The 17,084-nt window shown below is 39.9% G+C and overlaps 6 non-coding genes and 1 gene segment (V, D, J or C); 4 read left to right on the top strand and 3 right to left on the bottom strand.

The window, feature by feature from the left end:
* Nucleotides 1-301: 301 nt before the first annotated feature.
* Nucleotides 302-373, bottom strand: trnap-agg (transfer RNA proline (anticodon AGG)). Its single transcript has one exon. It is a non-coding gene; the product is annotated as a tRNA-Pro (tRNA).
* A 492-nt stretch (nt 374-865) lies between these two features.
* trnap-ugg (transfer RNA proline (anticodon UGG)) lies at nt 866-937 on the bottom strand. Its single transcript has one exon. It is a non-coding gene; the product is annotated as a tRNA-Pro (tRNA).
* A 951-nt stretch (nt 938-1,888) lies between these two features.
* Nucleotides 1,889-2,002, top strand: LOC132896482 (U5 spliceosomal RNA). Its single transcript, XR_009656060.1, has one exon. It is a non-coding gene; the product is annotated as a U5 spliceosomal RNA (small nuclear RNA).
* Nucleotides 2,003-2,198: 196 nt separating this feature from the next.
* Nucleotides 2,199-2,384, top strand: LOC132897510 (U2 spliceosomal RNA). The gene has a single exon (XR_009656338.1). It is a non-coding gene; the product is annotated as a U2 spliceosomal RNA (small nuclear RNA).
* A 1,483-nt stretch (nt 2,385-3,867) lies between these two features.
* LOC132895797 (U5 spliceosomal RNA) lies at nt 3,868-3,982 on the top strand. Its single transcript, XR_009655835.1, has one exon. It is a non-coding gene; the product is annotated as a U5 spliceosomal RNA (small nuclear RNA).
* A 1,986-nt stretch (nt 3,983-5,968) lies between these two features.
* On the top strand, nt 5,969-6,041 carry trnat-ugu (transfer RNA threonine (anticodon UGU)). Its single transcript has one exon. It is a non-coding gene; the product is annotated as a tRNA-Thr (tRNA).
* A 6,930-nt stretch (nt 6,042-12,971) lies between these two features.
* Nucleotides 12,972-13,550, bottom strand: LOC132884403 (T cell receptor alpha variable 14/delta variable 4-like). The segment is given in 2 exon segments: nt 12,972-13,288; nt 13,484-13,550. Coding segments are annotated over 2 exon segments (384 nt in total).
* Nucleotides 13,551-17,084: the final 3,534 nt, after the last annotated feature.

Below are 17,084 nucleotides of genomic sequence, written 5' to 3'. Positions count from 1 at the left end.
TTACTTCGAGCTGCATGTGGTCCCAGGACAAGTACTTCCGTTTTGTCAGAGTTAAGCAGAAGCAAATGAATAAGCATCCAGTGTCTAATGTCCTTTACACATTCCTCAATTCAGGTGCAGAAAAAGGAACCCAAACCAATTTTTCAGTTATTTGCCAACTTCACGGTGTATTCGAGCACATCACACACAGCAAGGCAGGGATTTTCTGATGTCACTTTCATTCGACTCGCACTTTAAGAAAGACGCACTCCAGCGACATCCCTGATACCCCAGTCCAGATCGACCATTTAAGGTAAAGCCTGGGCTCGTCCAGGAGTTGAACCCGGGACCTCTCGCACCCTAAGCAAGAATCATACCCCTAGACCAACGAGCCAAACTATCGAAAGCAAAGGATAAATTAGGAAAAAAAAATCCGTCCGCTTCTTTCTCCGCGGCAAAAGGTTCGATGTCATCCTAATCCAAAGAGCCAACGATTGAGGACGAGTTTGAAGAGCTTTCGTGTCTTTTTTCAAAAGTCTCGGTATCAAGAACGCACGCCACTGCAGAGAATAGGATACAGTCCGTGTGGAAACAAAAGAACGGGCTGGCGCAAACGATGTCACGCGTGCAGCGCCGCCGACCTGTAAATCGCTGCGAACTAATAATGGCGGCCGAGCTTTGAGTGATTTTTGGAACAGAATTCAGATGCAAAAAAGCAGTTTTCCAAATCATTTTTTGATTTATCCGGCAACTTTACAGTGTATTTGAGCACGTCACACCTTCTGATGTAACTTTCATGAGATGAGCACTTGAAGAGCAATTCAGCCAAGTGAAATCCCTGATACCCCGGTCCAGATCGACCATTTAAGGATTTAAGGTAAAACTTGGGCTCGTCCGGGAGTTGAACCCGGGACCTCTCGCACCCAAAGCGAGAATCATACCCCTAGACCAACAAGCCAACCTACAGCTCAACAACAACAACAACAACAACAAAAAAAAACACTGTCCGCTTCTTTCCCAATGTGCAAAATTCACAGCTGTAATGCAGCCCCGGCTGTGTCATATATAATCACATACAGACCCAGTCTACCATAGAAACAATATAAGCAGCCGTTCACCAATGAAATTACATTTCTAGAGAAAACAAATAGTGTTAGCTTAAAGTTTAGAGGCATCTTTGATCTAATAATGATGCTCTCAATTTTATAAAACTAAACTTTGCCTTAGGATGTAGCACAAGCGAATATTTTTGCCTCGAGCCCCAGGAAAAAGTTGTCAATAATTATTTAGGTTTTCAGTCCAGTGATCAGAATATTTTTAAAGCAATATTGCTGCTGGCTCATCCAAGTTTAATACTTCATTCAAATGTGCTTTGATCTGTTTATTTGTATGTTGGTCACATTTGGCTTGTGTTTCTAAACTTATACTTTTGTAATGTCAGGGTTCAAAGCTCACACAGCTGCAGTCACGTGACCCCGCCTTCTGATATGACTTAGTGTTTCGACTGATTTACAAATCCCAACAAAGGAAGGAGGACAAGGACAGAGACTGAAGAGCTTAATTCATTTACTTAAAGAAAATAGAAATATTTACTAAATGAATGTATGGTGTGAGTAAGGCAATTAATCAGTAGTGTTAGACAGTGCAAGCATGTGATGATAGTGGAGTGAAGAGCTGTAACATGAAAGAAAAAACAAATACAAAACAAAGCCATTATAAATAACCAAACCCAAGACAGCAGGTGATGAGCTCCAAGCCCCCGCCATTTCCCAAAGGCTCCTCCTTTTAAAGGAGATCCCAGGTGTTTCCGTAATGAGCTCCTCAGCCACAACTCCAAGCATCACAGCGGCAGCGCTGAGAGTCTCCCAGCCTCCAATCCAGTGTCACTAACCTGATCCAGTGTTCAGTGCAGCTCAGGTTTCTCTGCACTGACCGCAAATCTTTCACCTTTTACTAAACATTTCCGGGGAGAGGGATGTTAATGAGCTCAGCTTATTTTTGCAGGCTTTGCTCTGGTAGAGCTGGACATGTTTCATGGTCAAATGTTAGAAATATCGAGCCTTTTGCATGGAAACCCCCAACACACACACACACACACACCAAGCCGATGTCTCTCTTCAAAAGGATCCAGCTGTTGAGGGCGGAGTCTAGCTGTGTTTACCTTTCTGGAGTTTAATATTTGGAAGTGGTTTATTTAAAGCTGTTCACTACAAAATTTTATCGCTTCTCGGTCTTTTGGCTAAGATCAAGTGTAGTATCTTATCAGTTTAATATCTGATGTGTTCTATAAATGAGGATGATATATTAAACAGATTTTTAGAACAGGGAGCTGGAATAAAGTCTTGCTCTTTTTACTCCATGCATCAACCTGGTATTGCAGTATTTCCAGGAATGGTCCCTTTGTTTAAAAACTGAAAAAAAAAAAAAGGTGCACTTTTTTTTTTTAAATAGGTTAGTTTAATGTTTATGTTTTCTTTGTAAGAGTAGATGATAGTAAAGAGCTACTGTAGAACTGGGGCTTGCTTTTTCTATTCCATGTATCTGTGTGATATTATATTAGCCCTAGAAAGTTATTTTGTTCAAAAAGTTTAAAAAAATTCTTTTTTTTGTCTGGTCTCCTGTTTTCTGGTTTTCTCCATGTTTAACAAGCAACTGGACTGTTAGTCTGCAGTAATACTTTTTCATGAGACAGATCACATAACATCTACCTTCTGCTTTCTTTCTTTTTATTTACTTACTGGCTTATTTATTTCTCTGCCTGTTTGCAATGGCTAAGAAAGCTGTAAAGATGCAAGAGATTGGCCCAGGCCACCTTACCCTGGACCAGCTTTCTGGACTTCCAGTAGTGTTTTCACCAACATCACCAAAACATGAAAGTTCTAGATGTGTACCATATTAGAGCTATTGATTTCTGTTGACAGTGTTTCTATTTCACTCAAGAAAAAATAAATCACATTTTTTGTAATGGTATTGGTTAAAGAAACTTGCAATAAGAAGACAGAAACTGCTAGAAAGTATGTAGAAAGCCAAGAGCCCAGTGTAAGAGCCTACTATCTGGGGAAACTGCAGTTAATCAACAGCCTGGAACCATATGAAATGGGGAAGAAACTGAGTGAAAACAAAGTGTTACTGCCGGCTGTAATATACCCAGACATCATCAACTAATTTTTTTTTTTTTTTACCAAGTCCATACACTGCTGAGGATCTGAAGTGTTTCAAGGGACTAGAAGCCTAGAACCAGATGTGCTGTGACTGAGTCAGGGAATGAAAAGCATGGAAATTTGGTGACAAATGTCTGGTGAAAGCAAAGGTGTGTACTGTGTACATTACATGTACAGTGATATACTGTAGATCATGTGTGCACATCCCCTGTGGGCCTACCTCAGCTGACAGCAGATGGCTGATTGTGATTTTTAACTTTAGCTTACTCTCAAGAGAACATACAGAAGCACCATCATGGCTAGACAGGAGAAATATGGTGTTATGTTTAATTTTAAGACATAGATCAAAACTTTAAAAAAAAAACCCTCATACCTGATACAAAGTGAACTGAACACTTATGTTGTGCGGATTTTTGTCGGTCAGATCCTGGTTTAGTTTGGCAAGCCAGAGACGACGACGCTCCTCTGACAATTTTCTGTTTTCCTCCCCCTGATTTTCGATTATTTTAGGTAATCCATGGAAGTGCAGATGTTTCTCGCAATCTGAGCGATTGTGGCAACCCAAAACTGTGCAGTAATTCACCATTATTTGGTTTGTTTATCGAAACATTCACAAAGATTGCTTTGCTGTTGATGTGTCCAATGCCTCCAATATGGCCGACTTCCGGTTTGATGACATCACGTGAAAACTCTATACAGTTTCACTAGCCTGATCCAGTGTTAAGTGTAGCTCAGGTTTCTCTTCATTGATGCATAAATCTTTCGCCTTTTACTAAAGATTTCTGTGGAGAGGAATGTTAATGAGATCAACTTATGTTTGCAGGCTTTGCTCTGATAGAGCTGTAAATTTTTGGTGGTCAAATGTTAGAAATATCAAGCTTTTTGCATGGACCCCCCCCCCCCCCCCCCCACACACACACAAAAGCCCCTTTCACCATATTTTTTTTTTATATGACTTTGAGCTATAGCTGTCAAAGGCCTCTGCCTTAAAACCGGTTACCGCTGTGACGTCACGCGCTCAGGGCTGGCTGGCTCAGCGGGGCAGCTCGAATGCCAACTTTGTGGTCAATTTTAACTCTCAAAAAATATATGTTTTTATTCCCATTTATGCAGCAAACAAGAGTCAAGGACGGAGATATTATCCACTCAGAAATGTATTTAAAAATAAAGGTTCTGCGTATCTCATTTAAGCATGTTAGAGGTTTTTTTTTTGTTTTGTTTTGTTTTTTTAAATTAACATGAAAACATCTACAGAAGTAAAGTTGTGCAATGTGAAACAGTGCAGGAAGTTTTAAGTTTTTTAGACAAAAAAAAACAGTCATGGTGTATTAGTCAAGGATTTTACTATTTTAGAATTGCAAAACTGTCTTCAAGGTTTTAAACAAGGAAAGTCTCCAGGAGCGGTTGGACTCCCTCTGGAATTTTATCAAACCATTTGGGATGTTTTAGCAAATGACATTTTGACTGATTTTAAAGAATTTGAAAGATTGGCTTCACTTCCAGACAGTTTCAGGATAGGGATAGTTGCTTTACTGCGCAAAAAAGGTGACAAGACAGACTTGAGGAACGGGAGACCGATCATCCTTTTAAATTTTGATTGTAAGCTTTTTAGCAAACTATCACGACGTATGTCAACAGTTTTAGAAGACATGATCCACCTGGATCAAGCCTGTGCCATCCTCCTGAGGAAGATCATGGACAGCTGAGTGCTTGTTTGAGACACCATCTGTTTTGCGAGGGACAGAAACTTTTGGCTATTAGTTATAAATTTAGACTTTGAGAAAGCCTTTGATCGGGTCTCACACCAGTATCTTTTTCAGGTACTGGAAAAGGCGGGTTTTCCAGGGAGGTTTAAAGAGTGGGTGGGTCTGCTGTATCAAGATATTTGCAACAGAATTTTGGTAAATGGGCACCTCACAAAAGTGATTGATGTTCGCTCTGGTGTCCACCAGGGGTGCCCATTATCTCCACTCCTGTTCATAGCCTGTATTGAGCTGCTGGTGCAGATCTTGAGAAAGGACAAAAAAGTTTTCTCCAAAGCCTGCCATACAGTCACAGTTTGCGACCACAAGCTTGCCATTTTATTCACCGACAATCCACAGAGAAGTTTTTCAATCATTCTTTGCAAGTGCTTAACCTGGAATAGAACAAAGGTTGTATTCAGTCATGTGACTTTTGCTTGCGAGTTTAATTCCAGTGAAGTGGTGGTCAGAGAAACTGATTTGGCTGCTGGCATGTAAAGAGTTAGTGAAACTGTCTCCGATTCTTGCTTTTTGTAGGCGTCTTTGTGGTGATTGCTAAGATGCTTCAAGTTTTAATATTGGGTGTAAACAAACCATAGCTGCTGGATTCTCAATCTTCCCTGCCCTTCTCATTCAGTAAACAATATGGTTTTTTTATTATTTTTATTCTCATCTCATTATCTCTAGCCTCTTTATCCTGTTCTACAGGATCGCAGGCAAGCTGGAGCCTATCCCAGCTGACTACAGGCAAAAGGCGGAGTACACCCTGGACAAGTCGCCAGGTCATCACAGGGCTGACACATAGATACAGACAACCATTCACACTCACATTCACACCTACGGTCAATTTAGAGTCACCAGTTAACCTAACCTGCATGTCTTTGGACTGTGGGGGAATCCGGAGCACCCAGAGGAAACCCATGCAGACACGGGGAGAACATGCAAACTCCACACAGAAAGGCCCTCACCGGCCACGGGGCTCGAACCCGGACCTTCTTGCTGTGAGGCGACAGCGCTAACCACTACGTCATTGCTCCAATCATTTTGAGTAATTTTGCATGGATCAATAGATAAGTACTTGTTTGAGGCTCCATAGCTCAGTGGTTAGAGCACTGGTCCTGTAAACCAGGGGTGGTGAGTTCAATTCTCACTGGGGCCTTTGACCTACCTTCTGAAGGTAGAGAATTGTGACTGAGAAAAAGTGGTGCCTTATTGTTTGTTGCTTGAGAGCTCTCACTCTTTCTTCTACTCAGTTCTCTATCAGTGAGCGAGTTGATATCAACAAAAAGACTGCAGCTAAAACTCTAAAGGATTCTTATCATGCTGCACATATTTGTAAGTTCCTGGTTACACAATTACAATTTTGGACTATATAGCGCTTGGGAACTTGGGACAAGAAGTCTATGAGATATGCATGGAAAAAGCACGAGGTTGAGAAAATTACATTAAAAAAAGAACCAAAAACACTGGTTAGATTTTTTTGGTTATAGTTCTCATCACCTGAAAACCACTGGCTGCTGCTCAGTGTGTTTAGCCAGAATGTACAGCCCACAGCCCACTCTATGATTGACACACCACATTATTTAAAATGTGTGTCCATTTTTTGTGAGGCAAATAGTAAACAGAAGCTAACTGCAGCTAGGAACTAAAGTTGTGAGTGATGTTGTAGCAGTTTCTGTGGGCTCTACTGAGGATTGGCACAGGAGCTTCAAGGTTCTGCTGTGTTCCCAATCTTCAGCTGCTGTGAAAGATTCAAGGCTCAGTAGTAAGAGCACTGGTCTCATAAACTAGAGATTGTGAGTTCGATCCTTGCTGGGGCCTGTAAGGGATGCTTTGAATGTAGAAAGGTGATCCAGACAAAAGAGGGGATATTGAGAAGGTGGGCAAGTGCTGCTCATGATTTCACATCACCTGAAGACCATTTTCTGCTGGTGAGAATGTCTCCATTTGGACAGTTTAAAGATCAGTGTGATTACTGTGGATGAGACTAAGGGCTTGAATGTGTCTTTGGTGTGCAATTTCTGCAGAACAGTTTGCACTCAAGTCTCCATCAATGCACAGTTGATAACACCAACAATGGACCATGTGATGATGGCTGGCGAGAAGATGTGTTTGGACAGCATGCAGTCATCTTATCAGGAAAGTTCACTCTTTTTAATCAGTTGCCTTTTTTCTTTAGTTCTGAAAAAAAAAAAATACTGAGGTCTGGACCTCAGTGACCGCATAGCTGGTGACGGACATAATTTTAATACAGCCTAATTCCCAATAAAGCTGTTCTCATTTACATTTTTTTTCCTGTTTCGGTTATCAGGCAATGGAACGAGTATGAAATAGTGACTAAAATGTGGCCTATTAAAACAACATGTTCACTAGCAGTCACATCCAAGCCATTTTCACGCTGCTGCTCTGCACTGAGAAAATTCCTATTTTATAACCTCAGTGTCATCTGACAAAATCACCATGCACATAATTTTAAAGAAAACAACCGTGCAGTGATAATTACTATATTTACATATAAAATGATTACTCAGAGAGCAAGTTTGAAGAGACAAGGTGTTTTCCTTATTTTTTCTCTCACACAGTGCACAGCCTCTGTCTGCCTGGGAAACCAACCACAAGAAGGATGTTTCGTTTTCAGTCAGGGATGATTCGGCCTCATCTGCCCTGTAGCGAATAAACCTTTTAATCCTCTGGAGACAAAGATATCGTCTTTTGAAAGTAGCTAAGATTTGTCCAAAAACTCACAAGATTTGTCGCTAGTCACTTTTTTTTTTTATTTAAAAAAGTCACTAAGTTGGCAATAATGCTTCGAGAACTGACTGTTCACTTGTTGCCTAATATTTCCCACTTTTTGACAGGTGCCACTGTAACGAGATAATCAATGTAATTCACTTCACCTGCCAGTGGTGTCAATGTTATGGCTGATCGGTGAATATAAATGTAGTATGTATGTATGACTGAAGAACAGATTGAGCCTATATAATTGTGTAAAGTGTTATTTATATAATGACAGAAGTCTATATCTCTGGGGGGGGGGGGGGGGGGGTGTGCAGGATCCTAGTACTTGGCCCACAGTAAGATAATTGACTATGCCATCTTGTGTAGAAAGGAGAAAGATTTTAACACACCAAGGTTATCTATCTATTTATCTTCTTTCACTCATCCCTACCACTTTGCCACATTTTGCACAGATAAAAATGGATGCTGGGAATAAGAAGTCTTTTTTGTGGACCTTTCTGGAAAGCTTTCTAGCTCATGTACTGTAGATGAGCAGATTATTAAATATTCTGTTAGCAGGATGGGAGGGAACATGCTTAAAGTGGGTAGTTTTTTAAAATTCATATTTTCTGGTAAAGATCCTCAACTGAGGTAAGGGAAACTCTGATGATGGTTCCAGTGGTTTCCATTATGTGTTCTAGCGGCTTGTGCTTTGACACAGAAAGCAATTTTCAGAGAAGATACTCACAGAGCTGCACAGGATGCTGTCTATGGTTCCCCTAAATGTATTGAAGCTCGGAGGGGTGAGGTTTGCTCTCCTGTCTCTGCAGAAAAGTGAGACAATGTTGGGATTTTCTGGCACAGATAAGATCCTCTGTCATGTGCACCCCAAGACTGTCTCCATGATCACACTAGCAGAAGAGCACAGATTGATCAGTGTGGGACTGTGAGTCCTACTGGGGTCAAAAATCATCTCTTTTGTTTTCCTTCATGGATTGTTGCTTCTACTGTAGTCCTCTGACCCACTTCACCTTCTCTCTGTATGTTGGCTCATACAATTTGTAGGTACATTTGGTAATTATTAAGTGATCAATCTCATTAAATCAGTCTCATTAAATTTGAAGGTTAATAATTAAATTGAATCAGTCTCATTTGAATTGTTTAAATTGAATCATTTAAATTGAATCATTCAAAGTGAATCATTTAAAGTGAATCATACCATTAATTTTGGTGCTTAATAATAAATTACCAAACAGCTAAATTATGGTATATTCCAAATTATTATGATCACTTACCGTATTACATAACTTATATGCACCTTTTTGAATTCTTTGGGAGATTGGGGACTTCAAAGATATTGGAACACAAATAAAACACACAGTTTCAATAATAAATGGAATTTATTATAACAAAGATAAAAATGGATAATAGCAGATGGAATCATTATATACAAATATGATATGGTGTGTGTGTGTTTGTGTGGGTGTGTGTGTACATGGTGGAGGCCTAGCTTGGTGGCTAGCTAAGACAAAGGAATGTTATCTAAGTAGAACAAAGGATTAGCTCTGTTGCTAGCTAAGGTGTGTTTGTGAGTGGTGGCGACGTGGGGGAGTTGACCATGTGTTTAGGCCTATGGCCTAGCAAAAGGAAAAAGCTAGCGTGGGATGCTAACTGAGGTGTGTTTGAGCACGTGGTGAGGCCTAGATTAGCTTTGTGTTGCTAAGTAGACAAAATAATTAGCCGTGTGGCTAGCTAAGGAGGGTGTGTCACCACGTGGGGTTTGAGAACAAAGGATTTAGCTCTGGTGGCTAGCTAAAGTGTGGTTTATCAGGCCTGGTGGGGCCTGTGACCACGTGTGTGTGGGCTTAGATTAACCTCGTGTGGCTAAGCTAAGACAAAGGAATGCTAGCTCATAACACTACTAAAGCCACTGAAATCTTGATGAGATCAAGATGTATGATAAGGAGAATTAAATATGTCAGTAGGAATAAAGAGAAGCATGCACAGCCTATCTATTAAACAATTGAGAGAACATAGAACAAAATAAATCAATTAAACACGCTGCGTGTTTAACAGTGTAACAAATAAACCTGGGTTTAAATTCACACTATTTCAATAAAAGCAAATTCCTAAGACTAGCTTTAATTATGCCCAAAAATGCCAAGTCTTACTCAATATCTTGCCTCTAGCAAGATTATGAAGAGATGTTCTGAGGCTTTCGGAGTTTCGCCTGTGGAGCACGTGAGTAGCTTCCGTGAGGCGCAGAGAACTTCTTGATCCGACGCATGGTCGCTCGTGATGAAAAGAAAGTCTCTGATTAAACAATATGCACAGCGCTTCAATCAGGAGGAATTCTGGTCGCTCCTAATTATAAATTAACTGCTTTCAGCTGCAGTCATACGTACTTAATGAATGAAACCGGTCGAAACTCACTGAGTTTAAAATCGTGCGATCTTAGAGTCTACCGTGGCCAGTGGTAAACAAAGAAATCGCGCTAACTCATGGATCTTGCAAGAAAGAAAGAAAAAGACGTCTTTTTAAATTTGCTTGGGTGAGCAGCCTCTTTGTGTACGCAGACCGCTGATCCCGCGACGGAAAGAGGAAGAGCGGAAGTTTGTTCCGTTATTTATGCTTTCATGGAGGACGTGATGTTGGTGCTCCCGCCCTGGCATGACGCAGGTCAATGCGGAAGTTGGCTGATGGGAAATGTAGTTTCTTAAAGAGACGGGCTGTGTACCTACAAATTTAATGACAATAAAATACAATTAAATTCAATTTTATCTGTAGAATGCTTTTAACAATGGACATCATCACAAAGCAGCTTTACAGAAATACATAAATTTTACATAGATAGAATTTATCCTGAAGGATGAAGCCAGAAGGTGATGGTGGCAAGACGGGGTCCCTGGTATCTCAGGAGTTGCATGTGTAGTGAGAGAGTGAGGGGGTTGGGCAGATGGAAAGAGAAACCCTCCTCTAAATACACACAATTTCAAACTGAAAGTCTGCAATGTAATCTCACAATCAATTCAAAATATTTTTGATTGTTTATTTTATAACAGACTTTTTCTGGAGGATTTCATTAAAGTGAGGGAAAAAACAGCTGCTGGTCTTGGTAATACTATCAAAGATGTCGTCAAGTCATTAGGCCTTACAGGGGAGTGGTGTATGTTGTGTGTGTGTGTGTGTGTGAGAGAGAGAGAGAGAGAGGTTTGCTGGTGTGAAAGAGGGTTGAAGTGGTTTTCAGTTGGAGTGTGTGAGTGGTAAATTGAGTGTTTTACTTGCTTTAGGTTTCTTCCTTCCTTCCTGTGGCCTTCATTTACATTTAGAGTAGCTTTTATCCGAACTGACAGTTGAACTCAGCATTCATGGTATTTATGTCCTGCCTTGTGAATAAGAAGTTCAGAAAGCACATGGGTGTCATGGTCAAGTGTCCACATATTTTTGGCCAGACATTGTACCTGCATATACCTGGGTGTTCACAGGTTGGGATGGGAAGTAAACATTGATAACCTCTATGTGAATTTCTCCTCGAGTCCTGCACGTGTTTCCTCCAGGTTATCCAGTTTCTGATCTCCTTCCAAAAACATACCGGTAAGTAGACTGGAGACGTCCCTTACAAAAGTTCAGGTTTCTGGTAGACAGTTGTGGTTAACCTTTGGCAATGTTGCTGCAAATTTGTGGCAAGGTCATATTTTCACATGCAAATTAATTTTGTGGCAAACCTCTGGTGCACTTGTGGCTAACTTTGTGGAAAACTCACAGCAAACAATTGATCCCTAATTCTATTTTTTGCTGCAGGTTTGCTAGAATGTTTGCTGTTTGCAGTAAATTTGCTGGCTGTGAGATGAGTGCTCAGGGACTGTGTACAAAGTGCAACACCGAAAAGATTTACGACAAAGATATTCAACAACTTCACTCTTACACAGTGTAGAATCACCAACATCACTGCACATATCGATTATTTTTATTATTATTTGTGGCAGCAGGGGTGTGGCCAGGCATCGGTTTGTGAATGGAGGGCGGGGCCAGGGAAGGTGAGTGGGAAAGTCAGTACACCTGTTGTCAACTAATGGTGTGTGTGTTTGTTTTGCAGTGACGACGGAGGACAGAAAGGAGGGAGTGAAGAGAGGGGATCTCTCCTGACCAGAGCACGTGTGTATGAGTGTGTGAGCGAGTGAATGAGATTAGTAAAGCTGAAAAGCAGCCCAAAGTGAGAAATAAAGTCTGTGTTAACATCATTTCCCACCTGTAGCACTTCAGTATTCCACTAATGTCAGAGACTTACATTATTATTATTATTACAGAAAAGATTAACTAAACACAATTAGAGTGGCGGCCTAACAGTTTCTATGCAGAGAACTGTCACTCACTCAATTTTTTGTTTGTTTGTTTGTTTTTCTCACCATCCTGTGTAACCTGTAGAGACTGGTGTGTGTGAAAATCCAGAAGATCAGTAGTTTCTGAAATACTCAAACCGGTCTTTCTGGCACCAACAACCATGCAATGAAAAAATCACAGAGATCGCACTTTTTCTTCATTCTAATGTTTGATGTGAGCATTACCTGAAGCTCTTGCCCTGTATCTGTATGTTTTGTTTTGTTTTTGTATTATGCTGCTGCCACATAATCAGCTGAGATAATTGCAAGAATGTGCAGGTGTTCCTAATAAAGTGGACAGTATAGGAAATTTAGTGTGACCAATCCACCTAAATGCATGTTTGAAAGTTTGAATCACAGCATAAATAAAAAAAAAAATAGTGCTTGATGAAAGTCCAGAGTCATCATCCATTAATCACATAATTTTGTTTTACATGATATACATGACCCATATTCATCAAAGTTCAGTGTAATCAAATCTTGCGATGGAAAAAGGAAAAGCAAATTCCACTGGGAATTTTCTTATTTTTCTATTTCATTATTTTTTGTATCTGTATGATCAAAGTCACATCTGTTCATACATATATACCTACATGCATAATAAACACATGAGCAAATTAATGAGTGAATGAATGAACAAATGAAAATTGATTACAGTAGTTTATGGGGAAACCCAGAAAAGAGTTCATTAGTTTTATTCCAGACAGTGAAAACCAGCAAAACCTGACACAATGGATCTGGAAGTGTCATTAAAATATTTTGGAGAATAAAACATGTAGGTTTGTGAATTCACTGTGATTAATGTGGAGTTGTTGTGTTAATCCCTCATTATTATTCTGTTCTATTTCCTCCAGGTGCATGTGTTACCACAAATGCTGTTTGTGTCTGTGGTTAACTGACAAACTGGTAAAGTGAGTATCTTTCATCTGTGGTTTTAGAAGCTTCATGTATACCATTTGTATGTTTTTGTAAAGCCTTTCATTGACTGTGTATTACTGTGCTGCATCTCTAAGAGCACAGTGATAGAGCGCAGAATCTGAGAGCTTTAGACCTCTGATAGTAAGTTCAGTGGAGTCTCTGGTTGTTTTTGACTCTAATCGACGATCATCAGGAGTGGTCTGGTAGGAGTTTGACCTTGCGCCTTTATACAGTAAAAACTGTGGTGCGCTGTTCGGATATTGTTTGTACCAGTAAAGCCGAATGTTCTCACTGCTTGACTCATATGAACATTTCAGAGTAACAGTGTCTGTTTCATTCCTGACAATGTTGGCATCTTCATCTGTCGGCCAAATTTTGTCTGCAAAACTGCCTGTTGTAAAAGAGAATATAAATAAATAAATCAGTGAAGTATTTTTTAAACCAAATACAGACTTAATAAATTAAGAAATTACTAGATGAAAACAAACGTGTATTAATTAATACAATGATTTAGCAGTTAAACTGTATTGTAATAATTCATGATTGTACTAATTAATGTAATGATGAGCTGATGAAAGTTAATTACCTGTTGCGACAGTGAGAATCAGTGGGATGTATCTCACTGTGTACAGTAAATTGTATGGTTGAGCCATTTCTGAACACAGTTCTGTGAGGACTCTGTATAATAGTGCTGTATGTGCTGAACTTTCCACATGAGGGAACACATCTGTAAGAAGTGCACACCCAGGAAGTGCTGCTGTCGAACACTGTATGGGCTTCTTATTGGCTCATTAATATCAATAAATAAAGTTTAAATTAAATCTGACTTCAGCCTAATCTGACCGAGTTTGGAGAAGGCCGTCTGTTTGAGTTTTGTGTCACTGTGAGCTCCAGGGTGCAGGACGACAGTGCAGAGTCTGATACTGCAGCAGGATTACAAAGCTGGAGTAACAATACATTCATTAAAATATTAAATGTGGATAATACAGTTTATGATGTACAGTGTTTATATATATATATATATATATATATATATATATATATATATATATATATATATATATATATATATAAATTTAAATATTTTATAACTAGTTGCCAGGTGGCATAGCAAAATGTAATTCACATCTGTAACATCAAAACGCAGTCTTTAACACTGAGTTAAAATGATCTGCTTATCTCCTATGTTGTTGACATTGTTCACCATTAAAAAAAAAACAACTTTTTTTTTAGTTTATTGAGTTTCTTTGACTTTTTAACATTGAAAACATAACATTTTTCATCTTTTCACCATCAAATCATTATTTTTTTCTGTATAACAATATACACTTTTGTTTAATGTTTGGAAAATTCTTTTTTTTTTCCTTTGCATAGGTGGGTGATTATTTCCTTAAGGTTTGCCTGTAACAGTGCAGCATTGAAGATAAAACAGTTTTAAACCTGTTTTTGCTGTAAATAAAGTATCACAGCAGTTATGACGTGGTGTTTCTGGTAATGATAATGTTTTGGTGATGACATCAATGAACAAAATGGCATATTATAATCAACCAAAATAGAGAGGAAACCCCCCGTCTTCAAGAAGCCTATGAGTTGTTTGCAAGATGGAACAAAAACATCATCAAACTAAAACAGCAGAAAAATCCAAACATAGCATCACAAAGGCTACGTTCAGACTGTCAGTTGCTGTCCTTTTTTTTCATATCAGATCTGAATCCAATCTTTCTGATTGACTGTCCACATTATATATTGCAGGTGATCAGAGACGATCTGTCTGTCTGTGTGACAATCCTCAGTTTCAGTCTTATTTATTTTGGTTGCTACAGTAATGGCATTGCCCTGGGAAGTAGTAATGGCATTGCTTCCAAAAGTAGTTGATATAAACAATGCAGAATGGAGGGTAATGAAATGAGCTTGATTATTTACCGCATGGTAATGAGGAGCCATAGCACAGGTTTTATAAAACTAATAACACAGCAACACAGATGTAGGAAGGTTGCCTTCCCTGCTTTATTTTGTGCACCACAAACTAGTATGTTTCCTGTATCTGTGACGTAAATGTGAACTTTCTATGGTGTCCAAAGTCATACATGTATAAAAAAAAAAAGTGATAATTGCAGTCAGCCTAAAAGAGATTTGCAAAACCATGAATCAGATTTGGACTGACAATCAACATAGACAAAGACTCTTATGCTAAGGTCACACATAGCCGGTTGATCCATGAAAACCGTGGCCGGGCCTACCGCGGTCATTCTGGCAGATTTGTGGGGATGATCTGTCGCATAAATTTGGGTGAAGTAAATATGCAAATGAAGCCACAGTAGCCCTGATGATAGCAATGGAAGACGCTGGTAAAACCAATGGTGCCAGTGATATATAGCAATGTATGGCCTTACAGCAATAATGGCAGTATGTACAGATTTCACGACTGCAGTGCGGCATAGCCACGGCAAGACAAAATAAGCCACACCCTTCTCAGCAAACTTTTTACTTTCTGCAGAATGTTGTTCGGTGAACAATTTGAGCTCAATGGTTGCGACAGAATGCGATCGTAATCCCCAGTAGCTGACATAAGCCTAATGTATGCCTCAAGGATGATCATGTATGCTTCAAGGATGCTCACTTGAATGATGAATGATGAATTCATTCGGTGCTTGACCCACAACAATTTTCAACACGACGAAACTTTCCAGGGATGTAAGCCATGTCCTCTTAGTTGTTAAGGTAGCTCCCTGGCTCTCACGAATCCTGATGGAAGGGCTTGAAACACATACCAGTTGACCCCTGAAAGGCTTAAAATCATCTACCGGCATCTACCATGAAATGATTATGGCTATGTGTGACCTTAGCTTTAGGAGAAAAATGGTAATTCATACTGTTGACATCTTTGGCTTAATAATTTAATGAAACAATGCTCATCACAAAATGGTTGCCTTTAAACATGACACTGAACATGAAAAAACATGTGGAGGAGAGGTGCATGTGAGAAAGTGGGAGAGATGAGATGTGGAGAGAGACTGAGAGAAAAAGAGATGGAGAAAGAGCAGGATGAGAGAGAGTAAATGAGTGTGTCCAATAACGGAATGAACCTATTTTAATTATGAGTCTCCTGAACCCAAAGTCTGCCTCCTTCACAAATCTCATATCTCAATATGGGAGCACAATTTCTTCCAGACATCCACTGGCAGCATCAAGTGCCTCTTCATCACTGGCTGAGGTGGTGGGATCAGGCAAAAGAGATCCTGTGGGTAATACCACAGAATATCATCCCTCATAGTCCATAAGAAATGGTTTTGGCCTGAAAAGCTCATAGTTTTGACAAGAGTGCAATCTTCCACATCCACATCTTGAATTATTCCTGGATACACATAGCCGTCATAATTTACAACACACCTTTAAGTTTGTCTGTGATTTCAGTGACCAGAGCAAAGGTTGCTTCTGCAGCAATCACAGATGTCTGCACATCCATGTTTGCAGCTCTCTTGCGCTACGTTCACACTGCAAGGCTTAATGCTCAATTCCGATTTTTTTGTGAAATCCGATTTTTTTGTGAGGTCGTTCACATTAACAAATATATGCGACTTGTATGTGATCCTCAGTATGAACAAAAAGCGACCTAAAAGTGTTCCGCATGTGCATTGCAGGATACGACGATGTCACACGCAGTGAGCATGGCCAGTGTTTACGGAAGTAAAACCGCCTGGTTGCGGTATGACCCATCCAATCTAGCTTGAATAGCTGTATCCCCCCAAATGGAAATCAGCTCCCTAACCTCTGCGTCCTTCCATTGAGAAGATTCAGAACCTTCACAGCCCGAAGCGTCCCTCGCATTGATGTCATGCGCAGGGGCGCAGATACGTTTTTTGAACTGGGGGGGACAAAAAACTGGGGGGGACAAAGCTGCCAGCAAACCAACCCCGATATGCCTGTCAAACTTGTTGTAGGTTACCATAGCAATCAAGCTCGAGCTCGCAACCTGTGCAGTCTGCGCAGCTCAACCAACCGAATATCAGTCTTTGTTTTATGTGAGTTGTTGCAACTATGTATACACTGCTGTGCACCTCAATAAACCGAATGGTAATTAGTCTTTTGATTTTTGCGTGAGGTTTGCCTTATGCAAAGAAAGACAGCATAGACGTTTTTTCCTCCCTATAAGTGGGGTGGGGTGGGTGGGGGGACCGAACGAGGTG

Source organism: Neoarius graeffei, chromosome 1 (assembly GCF_027579695.1).
Source record: "Neoarius graeffei isolate fNeoGra1 chromosome 1, fNeoGra1.pri, whole genome shotgun sequence".
Classification (NCBI taxonomy): Eukaryota; Metazoa; Chordata; class Actinopteri; order Siluriformes; family Ariidae; genus Neoarius; species Neoarius graeffei.
This window is presented reverse-complemented; position numbering and strand designations above follow the sequence as displayed.